Here is a 20868-nt window from a genome sequence, read left to right as displayed (position 1 = left end):
ATACGTCGAAAACCCGGAAAAATCCACAACAAAACTACTAGAGCTAATAAATGAGTACAGCAAAGTAGCAGGCTACAAGATCAACATTCAAAAATCTGTAGCTTTTCTATACACTAGTAATGAACAAGCTGAGGGGGAAATCAAGAAACGAATCCCATTTACAATCGCAACTAAAAGAATAAAATACTTAGGAATAAATTTAAGCAAAGAAACAAAAAACCTATATAAAGAAAACTACAAAAAACTGCTAAAAGACATCACAGAAGACCTAAATAGATGGAAGGGCATACCATGTTCATGGATTGGAAGACTAAATATAATTAAGATGTCAATCCTACCTAAACTGATCTACAGATTCAATGCAATACCAATCAAAATCCCAACAACTTATTTTTCAGAATTAGAAAAACCAATAAGCAAATTTATCTGGAAGGGCAGGGTGCCCCGAATTGCTAAAAACATCTTGAGGAAAAAAAAACGAAGCTGGAGGTCTCGCGATGCCGGACTTTAAGGCATATTATGAAGCCACAGTGGTCAAAACAGCATGGTATTGGCATAAAGATAGATATATCGACCAATGGAATCGAATAGAGTGTTCAGATATAGACCCTCTCATCTATGGACATTTGATCTTTGATAAGGCAGTCAAGCCAATTAACCTGGGACAGAACAGTCTCTTCAATAAATGGTGCCTAGAGAACTGGATATCCATATGTAAAAGAATGAAAGAAGACCCGCATCTCACACCTTATACAAAAGTTAACTCAAAATGGATCAAAGATCTAAACATTAGGTCTAAGACCATAAAACAGTTAGAGGAAAATGTAGGGAGATATCTTATGAATCTTACAACTGGAGGTGGTTTTATGGACCTTAAACCTAAAGCAAGAGCACTGAAGAAGGAAATAAATAAATGGGAACTCCTCAAAATTAAACACTTTTGTGCATCAAAGAACTTCATCAAGAAAGTAGAAAGACTGCCTACACAATGGGAGATAATATTTGGAAATGACATATCAGATAAAGGTCTAGTATCCAGAATATATAAAGAGATTGTCCAACTCAACAACAAAAAGACAGCCAACCCAATTACAAAATAGGAAAAAGACTTGAACAGACACCTACCAGAAGAGGAAATACAGATGGCCAAGAGGCACATGAAGAGATGCTCAATGTCCCTGGCCATTAGAGAAATGCAAATCAAAACCACAATGAGATATCATCTCACACCCACCAGAATGGCCATTATCAACAAAACAGAAAATGACAAGTGCTGGAGAGAATGCAGAGAAAGAGGCACACTTATCCACTGTTGGTGGGAATGTCAAAGGGTGCAACCACTGTGGAAGGCAGTTTGGCGATTCCTCAAAAAGCTGAATATAGAATTGCCATACGACCCAGCAATACCATTGCTAGGTATCTACTCAAAGGACTTAAGGTCAAAGACACAAACGGACATTTGCACACCAATGTTTATAGCAGCGTTATTTACAATTGCAAAGAGATGGAAACAGCCAAAATGTCCATCAACAGAAGAGAGGCTAAACAAACTGTGGTATATACATACGATGGAATATTATGCAGCTTTAAGACAAGATAAACTTATGAAGCATGTAATAACATGGATGGACCTAGAGAATATTATGCTGAGTGAGTCCAGCCAAAAACTAAAGGACAAATACTGTATGGTCCCACTGATGTGAACGGACATTCGAGAATAAACTTGAAATATGTCATTGGTAACAGAGTCCAGCAGGAGTTAGAAACAGGGTAAGATAATGGATAATTGGAACTGAAGGGATACAGACTGTGCAACAGGACTAGATACAAAAACTCAAAAATGGACAGCACAATAATACCTAATTGTAAAGTAATCATGTTAAAACACTGAATGAAGCTGCATCTGAGCTATAGGGTTTTTTTTTTTACTATTATTACTACTTTTATTTCTTTTCTCTATATTAACATTTTATATCTTTTTCTGTTGTGTTGCTAGTTCCTCTAAACCGATGCAAATGTACTAAGAAATGATGATCATGCATCTATGTGATGATGTTAAGAATTACTGAGTGCATATGTAGAACGGTATGATTTCTAAATGTTGTGTTAATTTCTTTCTTTTTTTTTTCTTTCTTTCCGTTAATAAAAAAATAATAAAAAATTAAAAAAAAAAAAGCTTATACTATAAATTCCAAAGTCAGGGTGATATTTCATCACCTGAAATTTCAGCAAAGAAATGATCCACTGGTCTGAATCCAAAATTTAAAGGACTTAATTTCTAAAAAGTGTCCTACTGCTATCTCCCTATTAATATGGCTTAAAAATCTATTGTCTATTATGGTACATGGGTAGTTCAGTGGTAGAACACTTACCTTCCATGTGGGAGACCAGGATTCAATTCCCGGACCATGGAACCAAAAACAAAAAAAAATCTACTGTCTGTGACAAAAAATTCACAACATTAAACCCAATAATCAGTTAAGTCAGTTTTCTAAATAAAATCTGTTTTATAGAGTATTGACTTTTAGAAAAATTATTTTTCTTTTTATTTTTTTCATACTTTTTTGTATTTTCAACTGGGAACATCCATTATTTTTATAATTAAAAATGTTACTTTGAATCACAAACCTTCATATTTTCTATTCAGCTTACCTTTTTTTCCCAATCATTATTCAGAGATTCTGTACTTTGTTCACATATCTTTTTTAGCTCTGCAATCTGGTTTTCTTTAGTCTCTCTGATAACTTGACAGTCACGTATAAGGATCTGAACTGTCAAAAATGATAAAAACATAGTTAAACCAATTCTAGTTAGTACATAAAACTGTGATTATATAAAATAGTGTGTACTAGTTAACAGATAATTCAACTTTTTACCAAATTTCTCAATCCTCTCTTCTAAAATATCTCTTTTTCTTTCCTCTCTCGTCTCTATGCCTACAGCCTCAGCCTTGGTTGAATTCATCATTACCCCTTGCCTAGATAATTTAAACAGTGTGCTATCATCAAAAGTATCATCTCCCTCCAGTCCAGTCCTCTGTTGCTTTAAAGAGGGCTTTGTGTGGTACAATTCAATAATGTTACTTCTGGGCTTAAATTCATCTTGCAGCTTTTCCTCATATAAAAGATAGAGGCCAAAAGCTTTTAACATGGACAACAGCTCCTCATGATCTAGCTATTCGTATTTTATATCACTATTGTAAACACACCAAGCTCTCTGCAGATTCCTAAGGATATGGTCTTTCACGTATCACTGTCTAAATATAGTCATCCTTCTGGAATGCACTTTCTGCCCTTGTTGAAAAAATCTTACTCATCCTTGGGCTATCACTTCAAGAATCATCTTCTTTGTGGCCCATTCACCAATCCAATTTCTCCCCTTGTCTGGATGGAAAGAAACTCTGCTCTCCCATAGAATCTCATCTATTTCTCCATCACGTCACTTATTGTATTACATGTTGTATCTGTTTACTTGCCTATTTCTTCTATAGAACCATATTCCCTGAGAAGAAAGAAACTTCAAAATTTTACTCACAGGGAAAAAAAGAGCTACATAGGAAAGTGCTGAAAAAAAATGTTTATTAAATGGGTAAATAAAAGAACCCATCATTTCAATATATCATTACTCCTTAAAATCACTTCCAAAGTTTATGTTACTTAAAAGAAATATGTTTAAAACCATATAAAATATATCTACTTTTTCTAAAATTCTTTAAACAGTTATGATTTATGTGAAAATTTGTTTAATATATTCAAGTCATCTAGAGGGTAAGATAAACTCAGCTCTATGTTTCTTGAATGTAATATTTCCTTAGTTTACTGAATATGGTATTCACTTAGTTTGAGATGTAAAATTTTTATAAATATTTCCATAGAAATGTCTTCCACTTTTATATCTCAACTAATCCCTAAGGAGAAAAATCCAAGTTTATCTAATATTAGTCTTTAGGGTCTACAGTACATTTTACTTTACAAGTCTAAACTTAAACTAAGACCTGCTGGCAATTCAAAAAGCCTTAATGAACATTATTTTTAAACCTTAGGCTTGTTTGAATTGTCCAGTTTGAATCAGGGTAAGAAAGGAAAAACCTGGAAATAAATTTTAAATATATTTTTTATTTTGTTTATATAAATTTTAAATATTTTTATACCCACTGATAACCTGAACAAACTGGTAACATTTTCACTAACATTTAAGGTTGGAAAAATATATGAAAGTATTTACTTTGTTAACTTATATATGCAACTGCCAACCTAAATTGGCAAGGGCATTATTATTCACTCAGATAGAGTCAGATATGGGGGAGAGCCTTTAAGTTCCACATGGAAAATCCTAAATAACAACTTTCCTCTCCCCTTTCCATCACCTATATCTTATTATTCACCAAATCCTACTAATTCATTCTTCAAAATGAGCTCCATTCTCATTATTCTCACCACCATTACTCAGATATTCCGGGTCCTTATTATCTTACACACAAAATTATAGAAACAAAAAATTTTAGAATTGCAAGGGACTTTATATATTGTTTATTCTAACCTCACCATTTAATAATGAATAGACTAAAACCAACATACTCCCTGATGTAATATCAGATACTGAATATCAGAGCCTATGTTTTCTAATGAGTAGAAAGCACTCTCTCTCACTCCATTCTGCCTTTGACTGTATTAACAAACTCTGAACCAGTCTCACCACATTCAACCCCATTACCAGGCTACAGGTCCTAAAATAAAATCTGAAATTCAAGCTCAAATTTAACCTCGGCCCAAGACACTTACCTAATCTCTTAAAATCTATCTCTTATTATACAGGATATCCATTCTAGCTAGATGGTTTTGTAGCATCCTTCCCAAAACTTACGTTGGTCAGCATTTCTATCTCACTATCTGGAATTCTACTCCCCAACTACTCAAACCTTATAAATCTTTTAAAGTTCTATTTCCAAAAAATATTTTCATTTCAATACTCTCTCATGACCACCTGTTATATTTAGATATTCTGACCCATGATCATAGTTGATTTAACATTTGATCACATTTTCTTTTCTTTCTTAATGAGAATAAATGGAGGATAACCTTAAAATGTTTTTTTCCATCAATCACAATACTACCATATACTTTAAGAGTTAAAGTAAGTACTTTAGGCAATGAATTAAACTGGACAAAGAGGAGTAATTTCTACATACTTCTTTGTAAAAGCCATTGAGCCCTAATTCCATAACTACCCTTAACCGGCTAATGGAAGTTCTAGCTCAATGAGGAAGGAGACAGTTGAGTATAGGGAGTAATAACTGACTCTTCCAATTCATTAACCAAACCAACCACCGTTACCATCCCACCCCACCACACACGCGCGTACACACACACACACACACACACACACACACACACACACAGTTCTTCTCCAGTCATTCATCTGAAAATATAAAACCCATACAACCTCATCCATTAAGGCCACATAACATTTCTATCTCATACTGATAACAGAGATCAAATTTTACTTTCTACAACCACTAAAATAAAATGAAAATGTTATTTAAAAAGGGTTATATAATAATGCAACTTCACCTTTCTTTTCAAGCTTTCTAATAGTCTCCTCAGTTTCACTTTGTTTTTTTTTGTATAAAGTTTTCAATTCTTCTATTTCATTATTTTTTCTCTCTAAAATCTGCAAATAAATTTTAAATGTTTTATTACACTACATTGTCATAAATACAGAAAACATAATTTTTAAAAAGAGCACAATATTTTTTGCAAGTCTATCTCAACGAATCCCATAAATGGTTTCCTAAAAGATACAAAAATTACATTTTCATACACTGAGAAAACTATTAAATTTCTATAATTTGAAAGAAATATGTAATCTGCCTTAAATTTTCACATATCAATTTTTAAGGGGACTATAAATAATAAATTAGGTGATTTTCCAAAATATAACTGAGAGACTGAACTGTCATAAAGCAGCAGAAAGAAGCCATCAGAAACTTGACACACTGGGACAGTAAAGTTCACCTGCACAATGCATTGGAATAGAACATTTTTTCAGGTGAGCATATGCCCAAATTCTCCCACAAGTGCCCTTCTATCATTTTAATGCACGATAACAAGAATTCCAAGATTCACAGGAAGATGACATATATTAGGCTTTCTTGATAGCTAGCTCTGCTATTGTGAATCAGAAAAACCAGCTCAAAATGTGTCAAAAAATGTCAAAATATTTTACATCATTAATTCATACTATGTCAAATGTTCTTAAATTAAAAATTATTTAAATTTAAGCATTTAATAAAATTGTACTATGATTTATATTTCTAGATTTGTCAACAAACCTAAAGAAAACATCAAAATGTAGGAAAGTTAGCAAACAGGGAAAATGTGCTAACTAAGGGAAAAAAGAAAACCAAACGGATGCAGGACTATGAATATCTACCTGGGATATATTTCTTAAACTTGAAGTCAGCTAAAAAAAAAAAAAAATTCACCAACGTCCAACCAACTTTTTCTTAGTTCTTTTATTACCAGCATTTTACTTTACACCTTTCTTTGTTTTAGTCCCTACTGCTAGTCTCTAGCACTGATTGGTAACTAAGAAAGGGGGCAAACTTGATGCTGCTGTCCAAAAAAGAAGCAAAATGGAAAAGAATGTATGCAAATAGATACGATACTCTAAATTTTTTTCTCCCCAATTCCTGGCACTTAGAAAATGTTATATATTCTACAAACTGATGAACATACTTTCCATATCTGGCATCAAGTCTCAAGATTTTATTTATATTTTATCTTGCATTTCAAACTACTTGCATTGCTTCCTTTCTTCACAGAGAATTTATTTAAAAAGAGAAATTCCTGGAAAGGATTTTACTATTAAATATTTTTCTTAGGATAGGTTTTGTAACAAACATAGAAGCTATTTCAAACTCTGTTACCATGATTTTTCCAAATATACCTTTTATATTCATTGACATTAACAATTACAATATATCAATAGATTCTATTTTTGGACATATATTAAATTCTACATAAATTATAATTACTGAATCCTAAAATATTTATGATACGAAATTGTTTTATTTAAATACTTAAAAGTATAATTCTATTAAGATAAAAAAATAATTTGCTTTTGAAATTTGAATGAGAGAGTGGAGAGAAGGAAAAGGATTAAATATTTTGACTATTTCTTTTGTCAGCCACTGGTTTCCTTCTCATTGCTCTGAAAATAGATGAGCCAAATACTCACCTAACTAAATATTAATATACTTTTAAGAAAAAAGTTTCAGTGCACAAAGCTGTGGATTACCCTCCCAGCCTCCATCTCTGTGACTTAGTTTTGGAAAACAGGATCATAGGCTTAGTTTTTGTTTGTTTGTTTGTTTGTTTTGGAAGGGGGCGCAGGCACCAGGAATCAAACCTGGGTCTCCCGCATGGCAGATAGGCTTAGTTTTGAAATAGCAATGCTAAATTTCTATTCAGAACAACATTCGGTATTAAAAAAAAAAACAAAACCAAAATTATTGCATAGAAACTCAAATTCCATGTAAAATAACCATGATTTCAAAAAGTATCGCATCACTCTACCAGTTAAGAAGAAAAATAAAATTTATTTAAAGTACAGATTGAAAAGTTAGAGGGCATAAATCCCAATTAGATACTTAAGAAAGAAGCCTACATTGGCAGCACTAACATTTGAACACGTATTCTACTATACCACACACAATTTAAGTGCAAGACTTTTTTTTCTAAATTACAAAAGAAATTTAATGAACAGAAAACAAAGAATATTAGGCTGAAACAAATTCTAGTGTTTACAGCTGACGTTTTTACTTATATGAAAGGTAACGATAGCATGCAGATAAAGGACTATAATAAGGTCAGCCTTAAATCAATAGTTGAAATAAGAAGCAATGTAAACTATAAGATTTTACATAAATATATATGTTTAGCAAATAACATTTAAGAATCAACTCTTGCTGAGCTATTGCTTTGATAAATTCCATTCATAACAAAGACTATCATAAAATACATAAATGGAGGAGTGAATAAGGAGATCCCAATACCTACAATATTTTAAATATTCAATATAAATAAGAGCGTAAGTGATATTGCCTACCTTCTGGACATCAGTATCATGTTTCTGCTGCAGTTTAAGCTTCTCTTCATGAAATTTAGCTTCCATCATTTTTGTTTTCATGTCCAACTTCAAGGAAAATATTTTAAAGGTATTATTAATTTACTTATCCTTTTGGCAAAAATACACAAATTAAAATAACTCCCTATATCAAAGAGAACAAACAGCCTTGTCCTCTTTTATTTTATAGCCACAGGTTCTATCAATCACTTTACATATACCAATGTTATTTACATTCTTTGAATAATTTCTAACCTAATTTAAAGTCATAAAAATAAATTTCACTTCTTAGACAAACTGACAATAATAAGCATAGATTGATTCATCAATTATCTACCCCTTCATCCCCAAAAAACACAATCATTTTTAAGTGATCTTTTCCTTTTAAATTTAAATCTATACAGTAATTTAGCCTTTGTTTATTTTTTTTAATTTAAATCATCCTAATTTTGTAATTTTCCCTTTTCTCACATCTATGTGTTTATTTTAAAATACTCTTAAAGATTTGCTGACATATTAAACTATGTATAAATGAAGTCCCATAAATATGGCAATTTATTCATTTCAAAGGATCCTGTATTTCTATTTGCATCCAATTAAAAACAAATAATGAAAAATGATTTGTTTTAATCTGTAATAAACTGGTTTACTGTGCAGTGAACGTAATATACTAGAGTTATATTAAATTGTTAAGTGCCTCTTCAAACACATGTTAGGAAGTAATCACAAAATAAGTACACTAGATACAAAGGAAATACTTTGGATATAAAATTATTATTTTGAGGCAGACAGGGCTGTTATTCCAACTGATTTAGTATATCCTACTGAGAAAATGTCCATCAAATTATAGTTTTTCGTGATTCACATCTACATTTTATAGGGGAAACATTCAGTGTTTAATAAATAAACTACATTTAAAGTATCATAAAAATGTTTTGGATTCCTTAGATCCTCATTACAATATGAAATGTGTTTGCTGATACTTGGCTTCATCATTCAATATCATTTTCTGATATTTTTGCTATGTATTTAAAACTTCATGAAAAGCTTTTGCCTCTAAAAGTCCAGAAATGGAATTTAAATCTTTTATTTACAAAGATTTTTATAATATAGCAAAATACCCATAACTAAGGGAGGTATGAAATGGAGGTATTCTCATTTAAAAAAAAGTATTTTCAAACCTCCCCAAGATCACACAACCAAGTAAGTGAAAGATTACACTTATTATTACACCTACTACTTACATATGCACCTAAATTACAGCGCATATTTTCTTATTTGGTTTACCTGTTTTTTAATCAAGTGAGGAAATTTATTTTCATAGAGACAATAAAACTGATATAATGGAATTAGAGTTCACTTTGAAAATGACTATAAATTCTATTATAAATAGCATTGATTTGTTGTTGTAACACCTTTACAAACTCATCAGCATTGAGTGGTTTTTTAAAACTCACTATGTGGTTTATAAATGTTTGAACATTTTGTGTTTTACCTTCCTTCCCCCATTTTCTTTTTAACTGGGGTTTAAAAGGGCCAAGGGAAAGAGTAAGTTGGGTATTTATTTAGTTAAAGTTTTGTTCAAAAAATATTGCTGAATCCATTAGTTAAGTTTCTCTCTTACTAGATTTCTGGTTTTATTTTTGCTGGAAAATATTTTGCCATTCTGTTTTTATAAGTACCATTAATGTAATTCTTGATAGTTCTCTAAAAGAGACAGATCAGAAAGGCCTATATGGTTTGAGCAGGTGTAGAATTGGAAAGAATTGCTTAAAGATACCTTTAAAAAAAAAGATACGGCAAATTATTGATAAATCCACATTTTTCTCAATAGGTGTTCCAGCTCTCTACCCAGAACTCTTAGACTCCAACATCTTTAGGTAAAATGAATGATCCTCTGAGTTTTCATTAACAATATGTAAACTCCTCAAAACACCACCATTGCAACAGCAAAGAATGTAACAAATACTTCTTGATAATAATGAATGTATGATAGAAAAAATGAAAAGATTAGTACTATGTGACAGGTTTTAAGAATAACAAAATTGGAAAGCTCAAATGTAAAAATATTTCGCCACATGATTTCTTATTATTTAAAAGAATAAGCACATTAGAGTCTAATAGACATCACCTCTAATTCTCATTCTAATTATATTATGAGTTAACTGTTTCGAGTTTGGGCAAAGTACCACTTTGAGCCTCTCTCGCCTCTTCTGTTAATTAAGGGTTACTATCCCTACCTCAATGCATTAAATTCAATTAGATAATTTAAGGTACCATACACAGTCCAATGCTTGGCACAAAGTAGGTATGCAAAAAATATAAACTATAACTTCCAGGAAGTTTTCTTATAAAATATTAGACATGCATTATCAAAATATTTTTCATGAATATTTTTAATTACTTTACAATTTTCAATGTTTGTTTCAAATGCAACACAAATAATGAATTTAATAAGAAAACATGCAGGGGCAAGTTAATATATCAATATGAAAATTTAAAATATTACAAATACAGTTCAAGATAACAGATTCATGGTTTTAAAATGTTATGAATGCCAGGGGTTAAAGTCTCCCTGGCAGCATGGGTGATGACTCCCAGGGACAAACGATTCTGGCCCGCACACCATGATATCAACAATACCATCCTGACAGAAAGGGGGGAAAGAAGTGTAACTAATAAAGTATCACTGGCTGAGAAAGTTTAAATAGAGTCATTGGGCTACTCTAGAGGTCATTCTTAAGCAAGCTTTAGTTAGACATTGCTATCTATCATAACTTGCCAAATCCCAAAAGAACTATTCCAGCCAATCCTAAAGAACACCTGGAGCAATATATAAAATTCTACAAAGGTTACATGCACTAAGGTAACTTTCCAGAAACCTATAACCTCCAGATGGGTCCCTGGTCCAGATAAATCCTGAAACCTAGCCCAGCCACTCCAGAATATCAGCTAGTTCCATCTTTCTACCCCATATTATTGACAGCCCCTTCCAAGATAAAAGTTAGACTGGGCATAACTCAAATACCCCTAAAGAGTGGGAGAAAGATCAAAGGTGATGGTGGAATTATACAGAGAAGATAGGGTTTTATACACGAGTATGACTGCTGAATCATTAAATTGATACTTCTTTTAGTCTCCAGTACGTTAGAACAGCTTAGAAGTAAAGGCCTAAAACTGCGGAATTGTAATCAACACCAAACTCTGAAATCTGTTCTACAACTAATCATTGAGCTGCACTTTGAAATTTATTGCTTTTTTTGTATATACACTATTCCTTACACGCACAAAAGTCGACTGTGATGATAAAAAATATATATATTCCTTCAAGCTTCCAATGTTCTAGAGCAGCTAGAAGGAAAAATCTGAGATAATGGAATGGTAGCTCAAGACAAACTCTAGGATCTGTCCTGTGAGTACTTGTTAAAGTGTGCTTTGAAAATTATTGCTTTTTTTCTTTCCTCTGCTTTGAATATACGGTATATTATATGATAAAAAAAAAGTTGAAAAAAAATTATTTGGTGGGGAAAGGAGTCACAAATAACCAAAAATATCCCCAGAAAAGAAGAATGAAGTGGGAGGTCTTACACTTCCTGACTGTAAAGCTTAGTATAAAACCACAGTGGTCAAGACAGCAAGATACTGGCACAAAGACAGACATATTGATCAATGAAATCAAATTGAGAGTTCAGAAATAGATCCTCACATCTATAGTCATCTGATTTTTTAACAAGGCACCCAAATCCACTGAACTGGGACAGAATAGTTTCTTCAATAAATGGGGCTGGGGGAACTGAATATCCATATCTGAAGGAATGAAAGGGGACCCCTACTGCACACCCTTTACAAAAATGAACTCAAGGTAGATCAAACACTTAAATATAAGAGCCAGTACTGTTAACACCTAGAAGAAAATATAGGAAAACATCTTAAGACTTAGTGACAGGAGACAGCTTCTTAGACTTTACACCCAAAACACAAGCAACAAAAGAAAAAATAGATAAATGGGAACTCCTCAAGACTGATCACTTCTGTGCATCAAAGGACTTTGTCAAAATGGTGAAAAGGCAGGCAACTCTATGGGAAGGAAAATTCGGTAACTATATATCTGATAAGGATTTTGATAACCAGTACACAAAGAAATCCTACAACTCAACAATAAAAGGACAAACAACTATAAAATGGGCAAAAGATATGAATAGACATTTCTTCAAACAGGAAATACAAATAGCTAAAAAGTACATGAAAAGATGTTCATCTTCATTATTTATGCAAATCAAAACCACAATGCAATGTTATCTCACACCTATAAGAATGGTCACCATTAAACAAAAAAGAAACTGCAAGTGTTGGAGACACTGTGGAGAAATAGGAAAATTTATTCACTGCTGGTAGGAATGTATAATGTTATAGCTACTATGGAAGACAGTTTGGCAATTCCTCAGAAAATTAAATATTGAGTTGTCATATCACCCAGCAATTCTGCTACTCGAGAAATACCAAGAAGATCTGAAAGCAGGGACACCAACAGATATTTGGCACTGATGTTCACAATGACATTGTTCACAATTGTCTAAAGGTGGAAACAAACCAAACGCAGGTGAATGGATAAACAAAATGTGGTATAGACGTATGATGGACTATTATGCAGCAGTCAGAAGAAATGAGATACTGAAGCATGTGACAACATGGATGAATCCTGAGGGCATAATGCTTAATGAAATAAGTCAGACACAAAAGGACAGATATTGTATGATTTCATTAATATGAGCTAACTAAAATATATAAACTCAGAGTCTTCGAATGTAGAATATAGGATACTTAAAATGTTTAGAAATAGGTATGGGGTAAGGGTAGCTCCTTAGTGGGAATATAAGGAATAATGCTTACTGAAGGTGAATTTAGTTGAAAGGGGTTGGTTTAGTCATGTATGTCACTGATTAACACTACATATTTAAATAAGTACTTGCATGAACTGGCACAAATTTATGACACTAGTACAAAGAGTTAACAATAGAGTGATAAATGGGGGGAAATACCTATTGCAAGTTACAGACTATAGTTAATCGTAATATCTTAAAATTCCTTTACCAGTAACTGGTGTACCACACCAATACTGGGGAGGTCAATAATATGGGGAGATAAGGGTATGAGGTGTTTGGGGTTTTCTTTTTTGTGTGTCTATCTGATAATTTTCTTTTTGGAATAATGAAAATGGTCTAAAATGAGTATGACAATAATTGCACAACTAAGTGATGATACTATGTGATACTGAGTGTGTAATTAGAATGGATGAATACATCTCAATACAACCTGAAAAAATGTTATGAATGGTGAAGAAAAGAGACAGTTATCTGTTACTATGCAAATAAGAAGATATCTGAATGTTTTCATTCTCATGCCTCTAAATCATGTTACTTCCTCATTTTAACATACGGGGGCTGGGTAATCTAAGTCCATGTGAAGGCCTTTGACAGAAGCATTTTGGGAATCTATTAAAAAAGAATCAACTCAAAAAGCAAGATGACAAATTTTGCAAGATATATGAAAAATGATTCATTGCCTGATCTTTCCATAATACCTTCTAGAGAACTTCTCATACCCTCAGCTTCTAAGAATTAGCTCTACTTACCAGGTAACTGTGCCCCTCTATCTCAACCCATCACCTCCCACCTGCCACACCCTCTGGTCAGTCTTGGTTGACCACATTAGGAATAAATACCAATACAGGCTTAAGCAATCCATTGGCTAGCAAATAATTATTCAGATTTTCTCTCTCAAAAATATTAACTAAAACTGCAAGTTATCTAGTTGGGAATTAGCCCCAAATTCTGGATGGGCAGCAAATAAGAGTATGCAAATGAATCCAGTACACTGAGGAAAACAAAGCAAATACACGAGCATAGTAAAAGCTAGAAATGAGGCACTATCTAAAATATGACGTAACCACAGGCTTCAGTGGTCTCCATAACACCAGGGGTCTCCACACACCAGTTTACGTTTCAACACCAAAGGATTTCTGTGGCCTTTTTTACGTTAGGTAGCATGATGGATTTCTGTTCCTTGCAACCTCAACTCTTTTTCAGTAACTCTTTAACTTGGTACGATACTAAACTTAAAAAAGGTTGCAACAATTGCACAAGGAGTTCCCGTATACACTTTAAACAGCTTTACCATTTTTTTTTCATTTTGTCCCTCAGATTTTATTATATTCTCTATATATGTATATATTCATATTATTTCTGAATAATTTGTGAGTTAAGTTAGAGACATCATGCCTCTTTACCCCTAAAATCGCCAGTGTGTATTTCCTAAGAACAAGTATACTATCTTTCATAACCATAACACAGTTATCGAAATCAGGAAATGTAATATTAATGCAACATTATCTATCACACAGTCTATGGTCAAGTTTTCTTAATTATCACAATAATGCCTTTCATAGTTCTTTTTTTCTTGGTCCAGGAGCCATTCCAGGATCACTCATTGCATTTAATTGTCATAAGAAGTATATCTTCTTTAATCTGCAATTCTCCCCAAATTGATCTACAGATTCAACACAATACCAATCAAAATTTCAACAAGCTATTTTGAAGATTTGGAAAAGCTAATTACCAAACTCATCTGGAAGGGAAAGAGACCCCAAATAGCTAAAAGCGTCCTAAAAAAGAAGAACAAAGTGGGAGGATTAACACTTCCTGACTTTAAAACCTATTATAAAGCCACCGTGGTAAAAACAGCATGGTACTAGCACAAAGATAGAAACACTGACCAATGGGATAGCCTCGAGAGTGCAGAAATAGACCACCAAATCTATGGTCAACTGATTTTTGACAAAGCTCCCAAATCCTCTGAACTGCAAAAAAGTAGTCTTTTCAGTAATTGGGCATGGAAGAACTGGATATCAAAAGCAAAAAGAATGAAAGAGGACCCCTATCTTACACCCTACACAAAAATTAACTCAAAGTGGATCAAACAACTAAATATAAGAACTAGAACCATAAAGCTTCTAGAAGAAAATGTAGGGAAACATCTTCAAGACCTAGTAATAGGAGGTAGCTTCCTAAACTTTACACCAAAAATACAAGCAACAAAAGAAAAATACATAAATGGGAACTCCTCAAAATCAAATGCACCTCAAAAGACTTTGTCAAAAATGTGCAGAGGAAGTCAACTCAACGGAAAACACACATCAGACAAAGGTTTGATTTCCTGTTTATACAAAGAAATCATACAACTCAACAACAAAAGAACAAACAACCCAATTATAAAATGGGCTAAAGATATGAATAGGCATTTTTCTGAAGAGCAAATACAGATGACTCAAAAGCACATGAAGAGATGCTCATTTTCACTGGCTATAAGGGAAATGCAGATCAAGACTACAATGAGATACCACCTCACACCTATAAGAATGGCTGTTAATAAACAAACAGAAAACTATAGATGTTGGAGAGGATGTGGAGAAACTGGGACACTTACGCACTGCTAGTGGGAATGTGTAATGGTGCAGCCATTATTGGAAGACTGGCAATTCCGGAGAGGATGTGGAGAAACTGGGACACTTATGCACTGCTAGTGTGAATGTAAATGGTGCAGCCATTATTGGAAGACTGGCAATTCCTTAGGAAACTAAATATCAAGTTGCTATATGACGCAGCAATAGCACTACTTGGTATACGCCCAAAAGAGCTGAAAGTAACGACACAAACAGACAATTGCACACTGATGTTCATAGTAGCATTATTCACAATTGCCAAAAGATGGAAACAAATCAAATGCCCATCAACAGATGAGTGGATCAACAAAATTTGGTATATACATACAATGGAATATTATTCAGCAGTAAGATAAAATGACATCCTGAAGCACATGAAAAGATGGATGAGCCTTGAAGACATAGCGCTGCATGAAATTAGCCAGATACAAAAGGATAGATACTGTAAGATCCACTTTTATGATCAGCATAAAGGTATAATCAGAGGCCTATAATACAGAATATAGGGGAGTTAGAGATACATAGAATCTAGAGATGGGTGAACTGTTAGTTAATGAGGTTGAACTCCAATGTAAGGGACTAGACAGGAGTGAGGAGAAGGACTAGATAGAGAAGGTGGTTCTCTAGTGGGTCTATAAGTAATATTACCATATTGAAGATGGCATTTCAGAACAAACTCTGAAATATATTCTATAACAAATTATGGTACTGTACGTTGAAATGTATTGCTGTGTTGTATATATGTTATTTTCCAGAAAAAAAAGAAGGAAAAAAGTCAATCGTGATGCTAAAAAAATACTTAAGCCCTCTAGCCTTCTATATTCTGGAGCAGCTAGAAGGGAAAAAATGTTAGAGGATTGTATGGTAGAATACATGACAAACTCTGGGATCTGTCCTGTAACTACCTGTTGAAGAGTGCTTTGAAAACGATAAGTTTTCAAAGTTAAAAAAAAAAAAAGACAAAAATTTGATTGCCCAACATGTATATTCCCAGCTGAGGTTGACCAAGGCAATACTTAGCCTTCTTGCTTTAGCTCTCATACTATAAACAAGTGTCCTTTTTGTGGTACATTCAATGCCACATTTTTGTGCTTCTTGTTTGTGATTTCACTGTTTAAAATGGCTTAAGTGTAGTACTGAAGTGCTATCTAGTGTTCCTAAGTGCAAGAAGGCTGTGATGTGCATTAGGAGAAAATGTGTGTTAGATAAGCTTCTTTCAGGTATGAGTTACAGTGCCGTTGGCCATGAGATCAATGTTAATGAATCAGCAATATATATTAAATAAATTATCTTTAACAAGAAACACACATAAAACAAGGTTAGATATTGATTGGTTGGTGAAAATGTTGTGACCAGAGGCTTGCAGAAGGTTAATCTGTATTTTCTTAGGAACAATGGTTCACTATTTGATGATACAATGTTCGTGTGACTTTATAGAACATAACTACTGTAAATCAAGAGAATAAATATGTTTTATACATATATACACACATGCATTTATATATATATATATATATATACGTATATTGAATATGTAAAGTATATTGAACAGCATTGTTTAACACAAAACACTGCAACTGAAACTGAATTTAACACTGAATTTGTTTGACTGAATTTGTCTGATCTCCAAGTAATCCTGATCTCAAACAGCATTTAAGTTTCCTTTTCCTGAGTGTGGAATACATGCTATTGATTTCAAATTTAAGCAGCCTGACTACTTCAGCCTATGATAAAGAAACTGGTACTAAACTAACCTCCCACTTTAACCATAAAACTGGATAAAAGATATCAGGTAATTGTTTTCAGTCACTGGATAATGGGTAGCGCAATACTGCAATCCCTGAGAGAAGGGAAGCTCATAGTCTGGGCCCCAGAATTGTTCGGTTCTGCCTGGGAACAATCATCCAGCTGCAGCACAACCGGAGTCAGGCTGAGTACCATGGGTCCAATGAGCTGAGAAGACAGAAATTAGAGTTCAGGGCACATGAAGAAACTGGCATCTGCAGTACAGAGTACCAAAGTAGAAGGTACACAGCAGGATCCTCCACCACTCCTTGACCTTGGAATGGGACACGCAAGCCCTAGGTGAAACTAACAGTGTATACGTAACAGAGCATAGCTGCTACGAGGGAGAGAATATAGCAGATACAACAGATTAAACAATGTGTGCTGAGGGACAACGAAGGTCCTGTAGGTCAGAATGGAAAGACATTCCTACAAATCTTTGAAAACTCCAGGCATCTACCTGAAACACAAAAAAGGCCACAAAAAACAGCAAGCCTTCATAAGATCCTTAGAGGAGATGGAGTTTATACACTAGGATCCAGCACCCAAGTTAAAGGTGACAAACCATTATATGAATAACCTACAAGAACTAAAAAAAATCCAGAGTCTCTACAAAGTATTATTCTCAATGTCTTTTATGCAAAGGTGTATAAATATGAAAAAAAACGCTGCCCATAAGCAAAAAACAAAGTAAATAAATAAAAGGAGTGAAAAAGGCCCAAAACAGCCCTATTTAGTATACAAGTCTTTAGAGCAGCTAATATAAATATCTTCAATAACTAAAGAAAATATATTCAAAGGAAAAGGAAATATTTATCTTAATGAGAGAACAGGGAATCCTAGTAGGGAAATGGAAACTATAAAATGGATACAAATGGAAACTCTGAAATAGAAAATGGCAATAATTGAAAGGAAAAAATTCACTGCATGGGCTTAACAGATTCGAGATGTCATTAAAAGGGACTGAAAACTTGATGACAGATCAATAGAAAGAGATTAGGATGGATCAATATTTAATATTTGTTAAATGTTAAATTTAATAAATGTATTTGATAAATCATGTATTAAATATATTTATTTATATTAAATAGATCAATAGAATAGAAAATCCAGTCCAAAGAACTGAGAAATAAAAGATTGAGGAATTGAAAAAAATAAACAAAAGCCTCAGGACCAGAGACAGAATTGAAGAATAACTGGAGTATCTGAAAAAAAGAGAGTGAGAATAGGGAATAAAAACTCTTTAAAGAAATAATAACAAAATATTTCCCAAATTTAATAAAAATTTAAAATACAGAATTAGAGATCCAAGATGCTCAGCATACCCAAAGCAGGATAAATACAAAGAAAACAGCACTTAGGCACTTTATAGTCTAACTTCTAAAAACCAAATATAAAGAGAAAAATCTTAAAAGCAGCCAGAGAAAAAGACATATTACACAGATAGGAACAATAATAAGAATGACTGCTTAGTCCTCATCAGAAATAATGGATGTGAAAGGAAAAGGGAAGAAAAAAAATACAAGAAAAGAACTTCTTGTTGAAGAAAAAAAATTGCAGATGAAAGAAAAGCCAATAAAAATTGATCACCAGCACAACTACACTACAAGAAATACTAAAGGATATTGTTAAATCTAAAGGAAATTATACCAGATGCCAACTCAGATTTATGAAGGAAAAAAGTATTGGAAACAGTGAGGAGATAAATATCAAAAAACAATTTTACTTTCTTATCATTTCCTCAAAAGAAAACTGATCATTGAAAACAAAAATAACAGCACTAAAAGGTACGGGTTCTAATGTATACAAAACTATGATAATAGCAAAAAAGATGGGGGTGGGATTAAATTGAATTATATTGTTGTTATTAGATTTGTGAAGCAGGAAAAATAAAGTGGGAAAGGTTTACAGCAATGTGAAACAGCACAATATTGGCATTAAATAAATTTCAGCAAGTTAAAGATGCATAGTTTTAGCCACAGTACAATAAAAAATTTAAAAGGAAGTATAGCTACGAAGTCAGTAGAAGAATTAAAAGGAAAAATTAAGAAAAATAATCAACTAAAAATAAGGCAGGCTGAAAATGTAAAGCTGTGTTCCAGTAATCATGTTTCTTGATGATGATTCACAATAATGATGTAGCTTTCACAATGTGACTGTGCGATTGTGAAAACCTTGTGTCTGATGCTCCTTTTATCTACCTTGTCAACAGACGAGTAGAACATATGGAATAAAAATAAATAATAGGGGGAAAAATAAAAATAAAAAAAGATAAAAATAAGGCAGGAAGAAGCAACAGAGTAATGAAAAACAAAAGTACAAATGAAAAGTATCACAAAGGTAGATTTAAACCCAATCATATCTATAATTATATTACATGTTAACAGACTAAACACACCAATTAAAAGAAAGATATGGGAGGTTTTAAAAATGGCCCCACTACATGATGTCTACAAATGATGCATTTTAAATTTTAAAGGCACAAATAGCTTTAAAATTAAAGCACACAAAAATATGTATAACAAAATCATACAGAAAAAAATTATTATAAAAGATGAAGAGGGATATCTCATAATTATAAAGAGAGGAATTCATCAAGAATACATCCTAATTATAAATATATACCTAATAATGAAGTTTCAATTTGTATCTAGAATACGAAATATAACTTCTATGCAGAATGTAAATCAATAGTGAGATAACCTAAATTTTTATTTAAAAGACTTATTTTACATAAAAAGATATATAAATGACTGATATGCACATGAAAAGATGCTCAATATATTTATCACCAGGAAATGCAAATTAAAATTACTATGAGACACCACTTCATACTACTATAATGTCTAAAATGTCTTTTCAACTGACAATATCAAGTGTGGTGAGGATATGGAGCAACAACTTTCATATACTGCTGATAGGAGTGAAAAATGGAACAACTACTTGGAAATTAGTTTAGGAGTCTTCTCCAAATGAAATGAAAACAAAGTCAACAAAAACACTTGGTATGCTGCTTTTCACAGTGATCTTATTCATAACAACAAAGTTGACTACCAAATTAATGGATAAACCAATTATGGCATATTCATAAAACAGATTATTACTGCTGGTAAACACAGCAACATGGAAGAACTGCAAATTCATTATGTCAAGGAAAAGAAATCAAACACAAAAGAATAAATAATATGTGATTCTACCTATATTTCATTTACCTTTTTTCTAAACAATTTCATAAGTTGTTCGATAATTTCATAATAGTTGTATTTCCCTATCTTTCAGTTCTTCAAATCCTAATTCATTTTTTCCTGCTTTTTAAATTTTAATCAATCATCTCTGATCAATAATGGGTGTAGAATAATAAAAATTAGCATACATATATACCACATAACATATTTAAGACAATGTCTTTGCCATGAAAGAAAAAAGGGATAACGTTAAAACTTACATAATTTTGGCGA

At 32.7% G+C, this 20868-nt stretch overlaps 1 protein-coding gene across 5 annotated transcripts in view; it reads right to left on the bottom strand.

Annotated features, from left to right (window-relative positions):
* Window positions 1–20868, bottom strand: part of CEP112 (centrosomal protein 112) — a 587527-nt gene that overhangs the window by 426910 nt on the left and 139749 nt on the right. For all 5 annotated transcript variants that reach the window (XM_077163631.1, XM_077163632.1, XM_077163630.1 and 2 more), the window contains 3 exons: window positions 8110–8196; window positions 5571–5670; window positions 2653–2771 (listed from right to left, as the gene is read on the bottom strand). In XM_077163631.1, coding sequence (XP_077019746.1) covers window positions 2653–2771; window positions 5571–5670; window positions 8110–8196 — 306 coding nt within the window. The remainder of the gene's footprint in view (window positions 1–2652; window positions 2772–5570; window positions 5671–8109; window positions 8197–20868) is intronic.

This window comes from Tamandua tetradactyla, chromosome 6, assembly GCF_023851605.1.
Source record: "Tamandua tetradactyla isolate mTamTet1 chromosome 6, mTamTet1.pri, whole genome shotgun sequence".
Classification (NCBI taxonomy): domain Eukaryota; kingdom Metazoa; phylum Chordata; class Mammalia; order Pilosa; family Myrmecophagidae; genus Tamandua; species Tamandua tetradactyla.
Note: the sequence above shows the minus strand (reverse complement) of the source record. Positions and strands in the feature narration are given on the sequence as shown.